Raw genomic sequence first — 19143 nt, 5'->3', positions numbered from 1 at the left:
GCTTTCAAAATCATTGGTTTAAATAATATTGATGTTATAGTATAAAGTTTTCTGGTACTGCTCACTTCAGACAAATTATTTCTTTCCAAATATCTTTGAAATTCTGTTTTCCCTGATTTCTTATAGTATAAACAAATGTATTCCATTATACCCCTAAACCACAGTTTATTCAACTAAATATAAGAATTGCTATATTTTGTGTGTGTGTGTGTGTGTGTGTGTGTGTGTGTGTGTGTGTAAGATCTCTTCCTTTTTCTTTGGTTTCTTTATGGTACAAGCCTAACGTAGGTATAACTGAAATAAAGGACATTGTTGAATAAATTTTGTGTATAATTTCAAGTTATTTTGAGGAATGGTGCAACCAACTTATAACTTCAACAGTGTATCAGCGTGCCTGTTTACCCATAGTTCCTCCAACATTTATCATTTTCTCTTTTTTTGTCATCTTTGCCCATCTAACAGATGTGAACTAGAGTCACTAAATTGCTTGCTTTCTCTAATTATAATTATTTGGGACATTTTTTCATGTAGCTAGAGATAACCAGAGTTTCTTACTTTGAAAACTGACTCATATACTTAGATCATTTAACATTTGGGAATGCCTCTTATTCTTATTAATTTGAATCAGTAACTTACATGTATATCTTGGAAATTAGATTGTTATCAGAAAAACTTGCTACAAATAATTTCCTAATTAATTGTTACCCCCTCTAAATTTTAGGTGTATCACATTTATGTGAAAATCTTTTTAATTTTATATAATTGAATTATCTGTTTTATTTCTGTGGTCATGGAATTTTTCCTCTCTGAGTGGTAGGTAGTTTTCCACTTCTCTTTTCATGTACCCATTTAGAGCTTATATTGGAAAAAGATATTATCTGTTTATCTAAACCTCATTTCTTCCAAATAGCTATTCAATTTTTCCAGCATTTTTTTGGAAATCAAACAGTAAGCCCTTAGATTTGAGAGCCTAATACCAGGTTATTAGGATTGTTTGCTTCTGCATGTTCTGTACCTAATTTAGGTTCTATTGATTTATCTATTTTTAAATAGTACTATTTGTTTTGTGAATTACTGAAGTATAGATTTATATCTGATATTATTCAGCCTGCTTTGTTCTTACTTTCCCCCATTATGTCCATTGAGATTTTTTGACTTTTTGTGCCTTCAAGAGAATTTTTGTCATTTTTCTAGTTCAGTAAAGTAATCCTTTGGTTGTTTGATTGTTATGATACTGAATAAGTCAAATAATTTAATAAGCACTGTCATTTTTATTATGTTGACTCATTCTGCACATGAACAATTTTTCTCTGATTATTTATTTTGTTCTGTCTTCATTTCTATAAATAATGGTTTGGAAATTACATGGCCATCCAATTTCCTTACAACTTTGTGATTCTTTAAGATAAAATAATAATAATTATTTATCATAATAACAATCTCAGTTCCTTCAGTCAATCCCCATGAGACATGGACTCAAAGTCCTTCATCATTCCGGCTGCCTTCTTCTGAATACTTTCCAGTTTATCAATGTCCTCCCTAAATATGTTGTCCAGAATTCACAACATTATTCCAGGTATGGCCTGACCAGGTAGAGTATAGACCGATTAACTCTTTATTCCTAGAAGATATGCATCTCTAAACATAGCCCAGTATCAGACTACTATTGTTGTTTTCCTGGAATGTCTGAAGATACAGGATGAACTATCAAGGTCTTTCTTGACTGTTTGAATTTGACATGACTCTGGTCTGATGTTACTTATGTCAGAGAATGAAATAATCACAAAGACTAAATACTATCAGAGAAAAGAATCTGTGTAATGTGTATTGGTGGCATTTGGTTATTGAACAGTTAACTCCTTACACCTGTTATCTGTGATAAATGCTCACTATTTCTTGACTATATTAAAATTCTTCTTGGAACTATGTTACCAAATACCTTATTGTTCTTGGGTACCCACAGTTACATATCATAGATATCATAAGAATATATCATTACACCCCATCCATCCTGCCAAAATTCTCTCAAAAAATAATCTAAAGAATTGATACCAAGTTAAAATACATCATTTTCACATAGGAGCAAATTAGATACATAATTTCATCCTGAGTCATAAGCACATGGTCTACCTAAATGAACAAAATTGCCCAAAATAATCAGTGTAGAGAGAGAGGCTAACCTAAAGAAAAGTATGCTGTATACAAGTAATTTTTAAATATAAATTCAACCATTTCACTTATACTATATATTTTAGGTACTACAGACAAATCAAATACAGCAACTTCATAGGATAAGAATACTGGGCATTTTAAAAAAAGATTTACCAAATCTATCTATTTCCAAGGATGATCTAAGGAATAAAAAGAAAATTTAAGGAGTTTCAGCTCTCCCCCTACTTTGTTTTATACAGTTGAACATGTCACTAGATAGTTGTGTGCCTCAGTTGCCCCAGCTATCCAATACAGACACTTCACAGGATGATAAAAAAATTAGATTTTAGGAAAAGTTTTAAATGCACACCAGCCTTAAAATTGTACTATCTCATTATGCAATATTGTTTTATAAACACACATCAACTCAAATTCTATAAAGACAGGAACAATACATTCTTGAAGCTTTCTGAATTGAAATTTTCTCTTTAAGAAGATAAATGTAGTGGGAAACCACAGAAATTTCAATACAAACTGTCTCCCAAAGAAAAATGGCAGCAACATCATAAAGAAAAATAACTTTGAAAGATTTTAAAACTCTAATCAGTACAATGATAAATTAGAAATCCAGAAGACTAAAAATGAAACATGTCAGTTACCTAGAATGAGACATATATTTTTGGACATGGCCAATTTAGGGACTTATTTTGCTGGATTATGCATCTGTTATGATTTTTTTAATTATTGAATTTTTCAATGTAATTGTTCAATATGGACAGTAGAAGGGAGAGATGATAAATGCTTATATAAACAAAATAAATTTGTTTTTGAAAAAGACTCCTAAGTTACAAACTCTAAAGACTGAAATATAAGTCCATTTAAAAAATATAATGTCTCACTATTTCCTTTAACTTTATGGCAAATCACGATTTTTAAAACAAAAAAGCAATTATATAGGATATAATAATTTTAGACCAATTTCTGTCATCAGTCCAATAAACAGATTGTAGAAGATAGTCTATATCAGCTCTCTAAGAATTTCATGTATGTTCCTTATGTTTGGCTAAGGAAAAGAGTTTGAGTTATTTTGCCAATGAATGAACAAACTACTAATTCTCATCAATTAGTTTATAAGAATGTTTTGATCCTTTTAAACAAAATCCTCGAAATAAAAATTTTAAACATAGTAATCAACAACTGGGAGAAGTTTATCGCACTTTCTTCCCTATCATCTGAAAATTGAGTATACTGATAAATGAAGGGCTCCTTTTCACTACCTCCCTCTGCCCAGCAGCACCTGAGACCATTAATAAAACTCATCTTGCCCAGAACATAGAGTACTTTAGAGATAAGAAAATTATGGAAAATGACACCAACCCCAAAACTTCCCTGTGCATGAATCACTTTACATATGTATCATTTGTCACATCAAGAGTGGTTGTTTTTTACATTTTTAGGATTCAGAAAAGGTCATACCATCCCACCAAATAACTTTTGATTGATCCCCGCTTTTACAAAACCCATGCCTTTGCAATTTCAAAAATAATCCAAACTATGCTGAAGTTCCCCACACCCTTCTAATGCATTTGTAGATCCAGCCTCTTACCTTTTTTAGAAAGAGTTTCTGCAGTTTTTTGTGTGGTAGCCTGATCATATTTCACTCCAATGATCAGAGATGATCAAATTCCAAAAAAATCCATCATCTTCCTTTTCATTGTCTTGTTACACAGTTAGCTTAACCTAAAGGAGTTTGGCAAGCAGCAGTACTCCTCTTAGTCTCTCTCTCTCTCTCTCTCTCTCTCTCTCTCTCTCTCTCTCTCTCTCTCTCTGCTTTCTCACCCCAATATCTTGCTTTCTCCAGCCACAGATAAAAAAAGAAATCAAATAGCTTAACTGGCTCTATCTCATCATTGTCTTGAAATCACTTCTGAGGCAAAGAGGCTCTGGCTTCATTCCGCAAAAGCCTGTTTCTGTTGGTCAGGTCTCAGAAAAAAAGGGAGAGGAAAGAGAGAGAGAGAGAAGGGGGAGGGGGGGAACATAACAACAACAACCTGACCAGCTTTCAAAGATGTACCTCTCCTCCTACAAAACAGCAAAGTTACTCAGGTTCTGATGAGCTACAGAAGCCACAATCAGAGAAGCTGGAAGAACACGTCTGAATCTTTCCAGGCTGGACTTCAGAAGAAACTAGTTCAATCTCTAGAACTGTCACAGATACTCAGTTTGGCTGATTGGATGAGCAGCTCACCATAGCACACCTGTCAACTGTTTACATGTTATGTGTCTCAGCTGAAAATAAGATAGATTTCTCTTTTATACACTTTACTTAATTTGGTTTCAATAAAGAAGTAGATTTTTTCCTTATGTGAAATGGGATGGAAAAAAGTAGGAGAAACACCAAAAGGTATTTGTTTTTGAGAAACTACAGGAGTCATCTGGTACACATTCATTTAACAATTAATTTAATCTTCCTCCCCCTACACCCCTACACACACCTGTCTTAAAGCTCAGGTTTTTAAGTCTGTTTGCCTTGCTTATAAAAGCATCAGTTCATATATTTATCCAGAAAAATAAACTCCTTTATTCCCATCACTTGCACCATATGTTGCCTCTGTCCAGCCTAAGAGCACATCAAGCTTGCCAAAATACAAACACATCTGGCCCATCACTTCCTGTCTCCATTACATAAAGAAGGTGGACATATATCCCCCCCCCCCTTTTCCAATTAACTAAAAAATTGGATGTACAATTCCCTTTTACAAAATGCTTCCTATTCTTGGAAAATCATTGTTTTCAAACAACTTTTCATGTTTTCATTGATTCGACTGCTTCTGAACTAGATGCATTTTATGTTTTTTTTAAGTAAGTGACAAGGTTAGTTAAAACTCATCTGTCCATATAAAATGTGTGCATATATGATATCACTCAGAGGTGAACATGCCTGACAGTACTTTAGGGAATAATGAAAAGTAGGTCACTCCACAAATAAATCCCACTGGTGCAATTTATATTAATTACAATTCCTGCTTCAGAAAAATTAAGTTGGGAACCTGTCACTGCATTTTTAAAGAACACAAATGAAATATGTCACTCATCTTCACATTAAGGTAAGGGCAGTAAGCCCACTTCTGAGGCTATTGACAGTTCTCTAATTATGAACATAAAAGGCCATATACTGAACTCAATTAAATTTAAAATATAAAATGGCTGTACATCTTTTATATTCTAGCAGACAACAAAATAAACCAAACATCTGCTCATTGATGAAGGTTTTATGAAACCTCTCATTAATTTTTGCTGCTTCTTAAATGGCATCAGAAAATAGCAACTGGGGGAAAAGGGGAAATAAAAACCATAAAATCACTTGAAAGTCAGTTGGTTGTTTCTTACAAATTTGTAACAATATACTTTTAAAATGCATAACAAAAACAACCAATTGGATAATGTGCATCATGCTCCCAAAATCTCAAACATCATCTCTTGGCAAAAAAGTATTACTTCTCTTTTGTACAAAAGACAACTATAATTCCTTGAGATTAAATTATTTAAGCTCATGCAGGGAGGAGAGTAGCAAATAAAAAAAAGTATTAATGCTCCCTTTAGTCACATATATCAGTGAAATAAATAGTGATACAAAAATTAATTTTGCTGGGTCTTAAAATTTAACAGTTCAATTCTCCCTCTATTCCTTTAACCCACACTTGAATCCAAAAACAAAGGACCAAAAAAAGTTTGACTATATCGTGCTCCCTTACAATGACAATTGAGCTACTTGGAATTGTAGCTGTCCTTAATTTTCATGCAAAGAGTCACTTAAAGTCCAGAATTTCTTCATAGAGTACTGGGAAATCTTACCTCCTTTTCATTTCATAGAAGTCTCTGTAGTCTCCCATTCGCACATAGATTTCTTCTCTTTTTATACCAGATGCTGTCCAACAAGGACATTACAGAAAAAGAAACTTCTTCCAATTCTACCTCCACTATATTTCTAAGAAAATACTGAATGTGGCTAAATGAATGGATCATAATTAATATTTCCACACTTCTGTTATGACTTGAGTTTGTTTGATCCTTCAGGAGACTGTGGATCTATGAACTCATTGGTTGTGTATTGCTCATAATTCCTTTTCACCTTCTGATCCTGTATGAGTCTTGCCCGCATTTTTCAAAATAGCCTATCAGCAACATTCACCAAGCTTTCTGATCTTCCCTTGATGCCTTTACTATTAAAGGAGTACCAAAGTGACATTCAAGCTGTTTATCTGTTATTTCTTACTCTAGCTACAGGATCCACCTACCTCCTTTTCTAATCATCAAAGTCCCTCATGATACATAATTTGTAAAATTATAATTATAATACCCATTTGCTCTAATTAGAAACAAAGTTTGACTATTGAAAACTTTCCCCTTATTTGTTTCCTGAATTCAAGTAAACAGCTAATAAGTGCAGGAAAAAAAAAAATATATATATATATATATATGGATTTTCCAATTGTTCCAATTAAAATTTTGCAATTAAAACAAATTTATGAAAGGAGAGATACATCTGTTAGGGTGAGGGAGAGGGGAATGATTCTTTAATTAAGTGTTGATAACATAGCTAATATCCATATGATTTAATGGACAATGACTACTTTGTGAGAGGAGAAGACAGGGTACTTTTGAAATCATGTTTATGATATAAATAGCTTCAGGATGAGAATGTTTGGGAGATATTTTGCATACTGAGTGGGAATTTCAACTCCACAAAAAATTGAAAATATCAGTTATAGTATTTAAAAAAAGATTTGTCAGTAATGACACCAAATCTATTTCAGCAATTCGAAGATAATCTCTTTAAAGCAACTTTTCTGAATGGAAGTATATTGGGATGTTTGCTCAGTGGGAAGTCCTTAATCAGATTGATTTTTATTATAAGGAAAGAGTAGCTACTGCTGGCCTGCTTACTTTGGGTGAATGTAACTCAGTGGAAGGCTAGCAACTCAAAAAGTTCAGTGTTATCTCTTACCAAGCATTATTCGAAAATTAAATAAGTAAGTTCTGAATTTCCACACCTTGCATCATGGTATATAGTCCAAAGTAGGTTGATTTTGCAGTCAAAGAACTGAGCTACATTCTAGATCTGCTAAATTATCATCAGCATGATATTAGACAAATCACAACCACTGCGAACCTCAGTTTTCCAATCTCAGTTATTAGACATTTACTAAGTTACTTATTGAAGCATTTTATTATTATTATATTAAATTTATTAAGTAGCCCTTATGAAGGGTCTGACAGTGTGCTAAGTGCATGGGATACAATGAGAGACAAAAGAAGTCTCTGCACTCAAACAACTCACAATCTATAGAGAGGACGCTATAATTTTATAGACATATAAAAATTGGAATACTAGGGAGAAGTTGGCTTGACAATCTCTGGGTTTCATTCCAAATCTAAATCACATAAGAATATTATCTATGCTGAATAAATTGTGGTGTATGAATATTATGGAATATTATTGTTAGGTAAGAAATGACCAGCAGGATGATTTCAGAAAGGCCTGGAGGGACTTACATGAACTGATGCTGAGTGAAATGAGCAGGACCAGAAGATCATTATGTACTTCAACAACAATACTATATGATGACCAATTCTGATGGACCTGGCCATCCTCAGCAATGAGATGAACCAAATCAGTTCCAATGGAGCAGTAATGAACTGAACCAGCTACGCCCAGTGAAAGAATTCTGGGAGATGACTAAAAACCATTACATTGAATTCCCAATCCCTATATTTTTGCCCACCTGCATTTTTGATTTCCTTCACAGGCTAATTGTACAATATTTCAGAGTCTGATTCTTTTTGTACAGCAAAATAACGGATTGGTCATGTATACTTATTGTGTATCTAATTTATATTTTAATATATTTAACATCTACTGGTCATCCTGCCATCTGGAGGAGGGGGTGGGGGGAAGGAGGGGAAAAATTGGAACAAGAGGTTTGGCAATTGTCAATGCTGTAAAGTTACCCATACATATAACCTGTAAATAAAAGGCTATTAAAAAATAAAAAATAAAAAAAAACAAGTACACTATTTCAAAGTCTGATTCTGTACAGCAAAATAACTGTTAAGACATATATACTTATATTGTATTTAATTTATACTTTAACATATTTAACATGTATTGATCAACCTGCCATCGAGCGGAGGGAATGGGGGAAGGAGGGGAAAAAGTGGAACAAAAGGTTTGGCAATTGTCAACGCTGTAAAATTACCCATGCATATAGTTTGTAAATAAAAAGCTATAATAAAATTTTTTAAAAGATTATTGTCTATGAATTCCTGCCTAATAAAGAATTCACAGAATTTTTGGTTGTTCTAAATTCAAGTCAAACTGAACCATTAGAAAAATGCATATATTAGAATGAGAAGTTAATTATCCAGGACTTAGAGCTCTTCAAAATGTAACAGTTAAGCAGAGTAGATACTTCCAAAGGAATTATATGAGCTCCCTTGGAGTTTTGTCAGCAATTTATACCCTTCACTTTTAATGGACTTGAGGATTGTGGGAGAATATTGACTAAATTTTGCCATGGGTAATTAGCATAGTCTTTTCTTCAATGTCATAGTAAACAGCTATAAAAATAATCTGTTTATTTACTTTCCTATATTTTAGTCTTTTAAAATTCATCTATTTCGTATAACAGCTATCATTTCTTATTGTTCACCAACATCCTCATAAGGATTTATTGTTTTCATGGTATGAGGCATTCATCTTACAGCTACAGAAATAAAAGACTTGCACAAATAGATCTAAAAAGCTTAAAATTCTTTTATAATTGCAGAGTACTTTAATCATCTCAACCTGGAAGAATTTGGATGCATTTTACTCTGTCTAAATTCTTAGACTTCATATTCTACATGAAATTCTTCTGCAGGTCTGTCTTGAACTACCTTGTAACCCCAAATTAAGTTGGTAGTCCAAATCCCTGGTCTTTGTACCACATTGACAACTGTCCTTTAAGTCTTTTTGCATGAAAAATGGTTCCTTTTTTATATTACATGTAAATTTTTACATTAGGATTTTTAAAAATTTTGAGTTCCAAATTCTATTCAACCCTTCCTCCTCATCCCCCACTCCTGAGACAGTAAATAATCTGATATAGGCACATGTATACAATCATGTCAAATTTTCTACATCATTCAAAAAAATTATTTTTATGTTCTTTTTGTTGTTGTTGTTGTTGTTGTTGGACCCACTTTGTGAAACTTAGTAAGTATGGACATATAAATAAGAAGCATTATAAACCTTATTAAACTGCATCTCAACCAGATGATAGCTCCTCTTAGGAACCACTGAAACCATATAATTATTGGTGGCTGTTTGTTGTACATAGTGTCAAGACCATTCACCTCAAGAGGCAAGGGAAATCTTTTTTTTTAAAGTTTCAAACAAGCCAAAATTTCTAAAACAGAAATCTTTAGAAGGAAAGAATGGGGTGTAGCTTATTGAGTCCTAATTCTGGCCCATTTATTTCCTACATGTGATTTTGCAAATCACCTTATCTTGCTAGACACTTATTTTCTTATCAGTTTTGTGAGAAAGTTCAAATAGATGAGTAAAGCTTGTTTCTATCTTGCAAATTACAATCTTTTCATCAGCAATCATTTGCTGTGCTTATATGGGTATATAGGGGGAGGTTGGGTGGTATAATGAATAGAAAGCTGGGCCTAGGGAAGGAAGACTAATTTTCTTGATTTCAAATCTGTCTTCCTAACTGTATGAGTCTGAGCAAGTCACTTAACTCTGCCTCAATGTCCTCATCTGTAAAATGAACTGGAAAAGGAAATGGCAAACCACTGTAGTATCTTTGCCAAGAAAACTCCAAATGGGGACATGGTGATTCAGTCACGTCTGAAAAATGACTGAACAACAACAATAATGGGTGCATGGTTTCTATATTGAGAGGTAGTGTGGTAAGGTAGATAAAAGGCTGGTCTTCAGAAATCCAAGATCTAGCTTCATATTTGACAAGCACTCACTATTAATGGTACAATCATCAAGTTCTTAACTACGTAGGCAAATCAATTACAATGCAGTTGCTGCTCTATATAGTGGAAGTATCAACATCAGGAGTTTCTCACATGGAGGAAATTATATTTTGGGACCAAAAAGCAAACAAACAAAAAAGTTCATGTTCACATTTTTTTCAAGATGGGAATAAAATGGTAAAAAAAAAAAAAAATTAGGATTAAAATCAGTCAGCTTGGTTTGCTTAATTTAATTTAAATTAAGTGTCCTGGAAGGTGATATACTTCAAACCTTAGAAATTACTGTTGTTTTTGTACAGCAAAATAACTGTTTGGACATGTATACATATATTGTATTTAATTTATACTTTAACATATTTAACATGTATTGGTCAACCTGCTATCTGGGGGAGAGGGTGGGGGTAAGGAGGGGAAAAGTTGGAACAAAAGGTTTTGCAAATGTCAATGCTGAAAAATTACCTGTGCATATATCTTGTAAATAAAAAGTTATAATTAAAAAAAAAGAAATTACTATCATCAAAGAAAATAGTAGAGGCAATATGAGAAGCTATGCAGATGAGATTAATTTTTAGAAAACCAAAGAACAGGTTTAATCAAATATGGTGAGCATACTCCCAAAACACTGACTATAGCAAATTGAAGGAATTCTTTGTCAAGTTTAAACTCTTACTGTCACCATAGTATCAAATTGTGATTTATTGGGGGCAACTAGGTGGTGCAATGCATAGAACACTGCCACTGTATAGATCTTATTTTCACTAAGCCATGCAAATTCATATATTCATCACATGGATTTTGATCTTGCTGTCACTCATGACACTACATTCCAATTCTAGTCCTTCATCTGTATTGCCTATATTCCAGTTACTAATCTTAGAATTGTTATGTGATCTTTCTATCTTCTACTTACAAAGGAACTTCCAAGCTTTGATGATTCTCTCACTCCTCAGAATTAAGAAGACTTCAACCAGTAGCAGGGGTTGACTCAGTTACAGATTATGAGTAATGGTTCTAACCTACCTGGGGTGGGATCAGGGCAGATGATGTATTAAATTGGATTAGAGGTGGCCACAATTACTCTAATTATGCGTCTGGAAGGCTCTAGAGACTTTGAATTTAGAAAAATGATGGCTTGCAATGATTAGCCCTTGTGGCAGGTGTTCTTAACCTGTTTTAACATCATAGATTCCTTTGGCAATCTGGTGAAGATTATGGACCCCATCTAAATTAATGGGCTCTTATGGGAGTAGGGAGGGAATGTCCAAGAATTCAAGGTTAAGAATCTGTGCCCTCAGGGAAGCATTAAGAGAAACAAACAGTGCAGCATTGGGGCTTGGGTCTAGTTTTTAAATAAAGAAAAAGAATAGCTTGCTGAATTTTAAGAGAAGATATTCCAGGCATATCTGTGACATTGTGTAAGAAAAGATCTTAACAAATCTATTGAAAAGAGCTAGGGAAAAAATCTTTTGCCAAGACTGAATTTTTAATCAGTTTTGTGTTTAAAGTGTAGGAGGTCTTCCATGTTAATTCAATAAAACAAATTCTTTTTCAGTCTTTCAAGGTATCAGTTGCTGCAAATACCATGTGACTTGAGAAGGTCTAGAAATAAATCACAAATTCTTGTCTTGGGGGGGGTGGCCTGAGGCAAATGGGGTAAAGTGACTTGTTCAGATTTGAACTCAGGTCCTCCTGACTTCAGGCATGGTGCTCTATCCACTGCACTACCTAGCTGCCCCCAATAAATCACAAATTTAAAGAAATGTTACCTTGGTCGTTGAAAATAATTATGAGGCTGTTATCTTTTGATCTACTTTCCTCAATTGCACTGAATTATTATTAATTAATTTACTAAATGAAGGTTACTGAAATGAATTCTAGAGTCTATGCTTTTTATCAAGGAATCAGACTCTAATCATTAACAAAATAGTTTACAAGAAATCAGTATTCTCTTCAGTACTAATTAGATCAGACAACAAGGGTTAATTAGGGCACGTAAGCAGTTCAAAGGAGAAAACAACAACAAACAAATAAAAGCAACCCTGATTCTAATTTTTTTTCTCATTCACATTTCAATTTAGTCACCCACCATGGGTCTACATAAACTACAATATGACACTAACCTTACTCTTCCTTGCACAGGATGCTTCATTTCCTGCTGTGGCTATCTTCCATGAACAGAATACTCTCTTCTGAGCTAACCCCAATTTATCCTGTTTATATCTTGTTTGCACATTAATTGTTTAAATGTATTAACCCTCTCTCTCCCATTAGACAGTGAAGTCCTTGAAAGCAGGGACTGTTTATTTTTTGTCTTTTTCTGTAGTCCCAACACAGCTTAGTATAGTCCCTGGGATATAGTAGATATTTAATAAATTGTAGTTGACTGATTCAAGAAAAAACTAAGAGAAAAAAAGCCTTTCTCAATCCTCCTTAATCTTAGTACCTTCTCTCTTACCAATTTATCTTTATCTAGTTTGAACTTAATTGTTTGCATAAAGTCTCCCCAATAATACAATATATATTTATTCAACATATATATGTGTGTGTATATATAGGTATATATATTAATTTCATTTCTATATATATAGGCATATATATATAAACATATATATATACACACAAACAGAAAGAATATGGTTCTGAGATATAATTTAATAAAGGCCTGAATTATATTCATGCAAATTAAATAATGTTCTTCAATAAGAACATTGCATAATTTCATGGTCAGTGCAAAACCATTGGAGCTCTATTTCTAATGCTTTGTCAAGACTATATCTCTGTCTCTCTACCTGTAAAATACTACACTGAGTTATCCCTATAAGACTGTAAGACTCAATGGGGAATTTATTATACACTAAGTCCACCTTGGACCTCAAGGTTGCTAAGTATCTAAAAAAAAATCTCATTATATGCTATCCAGTATTATTTACTGGGTGGACAACAAGGCCAGTTATTCTCCAAAGACCTAATATATAGATTAATTCTATTTGCCAAGCAGATATTTGAGAACTTGGAAAGCAAAGGTACAATAAACACAATGAAGATACTTGTAGACATCCATAAAACCAAATTTCCAACTAGGATAAGGAGTTATAGTAACTGAACTCTCAGTAACTAAAATAAGAGATGAAATGAAAAATTTGAGACCTCACTGTGTAAGTTGCTCACAAAACTAGACATAGGGAATGGGAATTGAGGACAACCAATAAACATTTATTTGAGTACCTACTGTATACAGTGCTATACCAAGATGGCTCAACTAAATTGACATAAACTGACATAAAATTACCTTGCACTATTTAAATATAAAATTCTTTAGTGAGAGCATTAAAGTCATAATTTTAAAGATTAGCAAAAGTCCCCCTGCTTTAGAAAGGAATATGGACAATTAATTTATCAGTATCATATTATGGACCTCCATCAAATGACATGTATGCATCACTGGAAAATGCTAGAGTTTTCATTCAATTTAATTCAACAAATATTAAATACCTTCTGTGAGCTATAAAATGATATAGTTCTTGTCCTCAAGAACTTTACATTTTATACAGAATAGATGGAATAGGTACATAGCTAAATAGAATACAAAGTAGGGAGTGATACAAGCAAAAGAGAGATCCAGAAAAAGTTTTCTGAGATCATTTGAGGAAGCATAAAAACTTTCTGCTAAGGATCAGGAAAATATTCATAGAAATGGTTGTATGGGAAATGAGGATCACATGAAAGGCTTTTAGAGGGACCACACAATTTAGCGTTTGATATCACCATAGAGGTCTACTCACCATAGATGGAAAAATTGAGAACCAGGGAGTTTATGTAATTTGCCTCAGATCACAATCTAGTAAATAGATCTGAAATTTGCAATCCTTATTCTCCAAGTCCATGTTCAAATCACGCATTTAATGTTACTAGCTGCTTTTCCTGTTATATCTAAACTACAGATGTAGGTCAATGAATATATGATAAGATGGAGCAGTAGAGGGACTAGGGAAAACAGAAGGAAGCCTAAGTTTCACAGACTGGTAGTAACTATTCTTTCTTTTATGCCATATTGGTTAATGAAGAATCCCTAGAAGGACACATACATATTGGTATATAGGTAGGTGACATAGGAGTTAAAGACTTAGACTTGAAGTTAGGAAGACATGAGTTCAAATCCTGCCTTAAACACTTACTAGTTGTATGATCCTGACCAAATCACTTAACCTTGTTTGCCTCTTTCCTCATCTATAAAATGAACTGGAGAAGGAAATGGCAAATCTCTCCAGTATCTTTGCCAAGAAAACCCCAAATGGGATTATGAAGAGTTGGACACAACCAAACCAACTGAACAACTACAAATATGTGTATAGGCGATATATATACTATATATGTGTGTGTGTATGGTATGTGTTTTGCAAATATATGACATATGTAAATATGCTAGTGTTGCATATACATTGTATATATTATGTCTATCTACATATTGCACATATGTGTTTATATTGCATGTATAATATATATAAATATAATAATATATATTATATTATACATGCAATATAAACACACACACACATATATATCAAACACACACATACACACACACATACATATTCTTCCTGTTGGAAGGATAATTTCCTCTGTTATCTTTTTCTTTTGTTTCTTAGTACAGTACCCAATAAATAAAAGAGGAACTAGTCCTGGGAAAATGGGAAATCCAGTTAGCTGTTAAATATACTTATACATTTTATTAGGTGATATAAAAGAAAGGCAGTTAATCGCTCTGTTGGCATATCAGGAACTTCATGATATTTTCAATAAAACATCATAAATTCTCTAACCCAAGGTTAATGGAGTAGCACCTGCTTATGCCTCCATTGCAAAACCTATCAGTATATTTAACTGAAAGCCCTGTAATTCCCTAACTTTCTTGTAAAACATTTGCCCTAGGCTTGAGATAAAGAAGCTTAATTTGAGTACTAGAAAGTTTCATTGATGAAAAAAATAAAGTAGAAATAGGGACCAAAAAAAAATTCTTTATCTTTGTGAAGAAGTGAATAGTGGGAAAACAAAAAAGACTCTACAAGAACTAATTTTTACCATTTTCTCCTGTGTTCTGTACCTGATTTAATTCAGTTCAAGAGCTTTAATTAAGTACCTACTATACTGAATATGTTCTGCTCTACTCTGGGTACAAAGAAAAAACTAAGAATTCCTAGCTGGCATCCAGGTGCTATCCTCATTACCAAAATTTATAGGAATCCTACTAACATTCCCAGGCCTGAAGCAATGTATAAACAAATGAACTTAGCACCTAGTTAGCAACAATAATTAGTTTTAATAGAAAGATATTAGATGGCGTTGTTCCAATGGTTGTACTCTAATCCCCCAGCACCATAACAGTGTCCTGGGAACCCTGCCCACAGACCCTGGTATCCTATACCTTCCCCTCTCCCCCCAAAGCTTTGTACCCTGGTATATTTCTTTTCTCATACTCAAATAAATTTTGTATTCAAAGAAAAAAGTTTTAGTGTATGCTTCATACTACTTTCCCTAAATCCAGGTGCCAAAATTGCTAGCTGAAGTTCTGCCTAATTTGAGTAGTTTGCATTATCCAGGGGGAAATGGCATGAATAGAATAAGTACATACAAAACAAATGCAAATGAATATGGTGTAATTTCATGAGACAAAGTAAACTAATCATGAAGAACAGGAAAGGCTTTAGGTATGAGCTAGCACCTGAGCTATTCTTTGGAGGAAGAATTAGGGATTTGGGGATTACATTAAAAAACATGACATGCAAAGGTGTGGAGGTGAGAGACCACCAAGTATAGGGAGTAATGATAATAATAATAATAGCTTGAATTTATTTAGTGCTTACTATGTGCCAGGCATTGTGCTGAGTGATAGGATACACCGAATGGAAACAAACAAAACCGTTCTTTAGAAAATGTTTTTATATATAAAAATAATTGTTTGTAGACATTCAAAATGTTCAATTTTTCAACCACAGTTTATACTCTCTCGAATACAGAATGGCAATAAAACATATTTCAATATGTATTTGGCAATAGGAGTCACAAAGCCTGAAATGAATATATTGGAGAGGAGTGATAGCATTTTCTTCTCTTCAATATTCAAGGGAGAGCTAAACTCATTTTATGCAAACCAGATACATATTCAAAATTATATTCAGGTTTGCATATGGCCACATTGTTACTGATAATTATAATTTAACTGAGTTGATACTATCTCAAAGTGATGGTAAGGATTTTATCTATGTAGTTAGATACAAATCAGAATATAAAAAAAGACGCCTAATAAAAAATAATACAAAATTACAACTCATATTATAATGAGGAGAATTTGTATATGTCAAAGAAAATACTATTATTTAGAATTTAATTTCTAGGGTGGATTTAATGCCTAAGACCGTAGTATTGTAATAAAACTTTTTTTTTTCTAAATTAAAGAGTAACATAAGGTGATAAGCATCAGTTGCACCAATGTGACTTCCTGATTGATGTCAGTATAGTGATCTGCAGACTCCACTCCAGATGTATCTCTAACCAGTCAGTGACCATGGAAACTATTATGTTCTTCCCCTCTTACAAACACACGCACGCACACACATGCATGTGCAATAGACTTCATGTTAGCTATTGACCTAGTAAGAGCTGATTAGGGTCTTGAAATTGAGCTAGGTAGTTTTAATCTTCATCAGTGACTCTCTAAGGCTTATTTTTTCCCCCTACTTACTTCCACAGGGCTATTATTATGTAAAAGAATATTTTTACTTTGTAGGATTTTTCTGATCTTTTGAGAGCTATTAAATGGTTGCCAAATACCCAAAAAGTTCATCTTTTGAGGGGGGAGTCTGATAATCAAATTAGGCTATCATCAAAAAGTAGAATCAAAGGAAAAAGTACAATTAGAGGCCCAAAGTTGTGGGTGCATAATGTTATACATAAAATGACAAAACTCTGCCTAGAAGGTTCCATTTTTTAAAGTCAGATCACTTATGTGATTCTTGTGGACACAGTCCAATTTAACAAATGTAATAAGCACAGTAGAGAATCGGTTACTAATGACTTCAAGACTTTCAGCAACACTCTATTGTACTACATAATCATTACCACATAGAATTCTACTGTGTTAAGGGCTATTTTTTTCCGGAGGGTGGAAAAATGAATTGAAAAAGTCTGCTCTACAGATGTCTTCTTTGAAAGAGGAAAAATATAGTAGAGAGAAAAGAATGTTGGCTTTAGAGTCAGAGATCCTAGGTCTTAGTTTGAAGCCTTACTTTGGCATTAATTGTGCCTGTTTGACTTTAGGCAAGGCACTCAACTGCTCTAGGACTCAGTTTCCTTATCTGTAGAAGGAAAGATTTAGGTTATACTTTGGTATTAATTGTGCTTGTTTGACTTTAGGCAAAGCACTCAACTGCTCTAGGACTCAGTTTCCTTATCTGCAGAAGGTAAGATTTAGGCTATATGACTTCTAAATGATCATTCTAGCTCTGAATCTATGATAGTATGTGGTACTTAGAAAAATGCAGACAGTCACATGTAATATATAAAGTACTGGATTTGGAATCAGGATGATGTGAGTTAAAAAAAAAAATACCTAACTGATGCTTACTAGCTGTGTGATCCTGGACGAAGCATTTTTTTCTTGACTTTTCTCACTTTCTTCAACTGTAAACTGGGGATAATAATAACATCCATCTCCCAGGGTTATTGTCAGGATTAAAGGAAATAATATGTAAAGCATTTTGCAAGCTTATAGTGCTATATAAATATTAGCTATTGTTTTTAGGAAATCTCTTAGAGAATTAGAATAACTAATATTATAGCTATTTCTCAAAAGAAGCCAACAGAGTCAAAATTTTTGAATTCTTACTTAAAGTCTTTTAAAGTTTATCTGCAAAAAACTTTTCCCAATTCCCTTAAGTTTAGTACCTTTCCTCTGAGATTACTTCTAAATTAACCTGTATATATTCATGGGCAACTAAGTAGAGCCTAGAATGCCAAGATTGGGGTTAGCAAGATTCATCTTCTTAAGTTCAAATTTGACCTCAGACACTTACTAGCTGTGTGACCTTAGGCAAGTCACTTAACCCTATTTGCCTCAATTTCCTCATTTGTAAAAGGAACTAGAGAAGGAAATGGCAAACCACTCCAGTATCTTTGCCTAATAAACCTCAAATGGGATCATGAAGAGTCAGAAATGACCAAATAACAATATATTCTTGTTAGTAGGTAATTGTTTACATATTAGTTCTCTCTTGAGGACAGGTGCTGTTTTGCCTTTCTTTTTACCCTCATTACTTAACATAGTACCTGGAACCTAGCAGATATTTAACAAATGCCTCTCACTTTGATTATCAATAATAAAGACCCTTGGCTTTATGTTTATCAATCAGTCAAACTGTCAAGAATATATTATAGCCAGAAATGTCAGTAAGATCATTCTAATACATCCTGGACTCATGTTTGTTATTGCTTTGTCTCTGTGCTGTTCCTAGTTTCTAGTTATTTCAAGTTAAAAACAACAGTACAATAAAGGATATTGCAACAGAAGGAGCTTATCTCTTAAATTTCACTGACAAAAGTAAAGATTCTGGAAGATAAAACTTAGAATCTCAAAGCTTACCAGAAGGGAAATTTTCTGTTTTGCAAACAAGGCAGACCTCTACTGTACAAAGACGTTATTACACAACTTGTAATGTTGAGGAACTAAAAAAGAAAATCAACTAATTTAATTCAAGAGAATTCTATGGCTTGCCCTGCTGTTCAAGTTCCGATTAATGAATGACAAGATCCAAGATAACCTTTATATAAAGCCCATCAAAAAACACATTGACTCATATCAGCAAGGAAAAAAGTAGCCTCCTCAGTTTTTTCTTACCTCCACTGGTGTAGCTAATTTTGTCTCAGGAAAGGTCAATCCATGTCTAGCCTGTTGAAGTTGAA

General features: G+C 33.4%; 1 protein-coding gene across 2 annotated transcripts in view; it reads right to left on the bottom strand.

Moving 5' to 3' along the window:
• The window catches only part of RPS6KA2 (ribosomal protein S6 kinase A2), a 504379-nt gene that overhangs the window by 428124 nt on the left and 57112 nt on the right, over positions 1-19143 (bottom strand). Inside the window, exon 2 of one of the 2 annotated variants that reach the window (XM_023503337.2) lies at positions 19079-19129. The exons of the other annotated variant lie outside the window; for it this stretch is intronic. Within the exon in view, the coding sequence (XP_023359105.1) occupies positions 19079-19129 (51 nt within the window). The remainder of the gene's footprint in view (positions 1-19078; positions 19130-19143) is intronic. 2 annotated transcript variants of the gene reach the window in all.

Source organism: Sarcophilus harrisii, chromosome 4 (assembly GCF_902635505.1).
Source record: "Sarcophilus harrisii chromosome 4, mSarHar1.11, whole genome shotgun sequence".
Classification (NCBI taxonomy): domain Eukaryota; kingdom Metazoa; phylum Chordata; class Mammalia; order Dasyuromorphia; family Dasyuridae; genus Sarcophilus; species Sarcophilus harrisii.
This window is presented reverse-complemented; position numbering and strand designations above follow the sequence as displayed.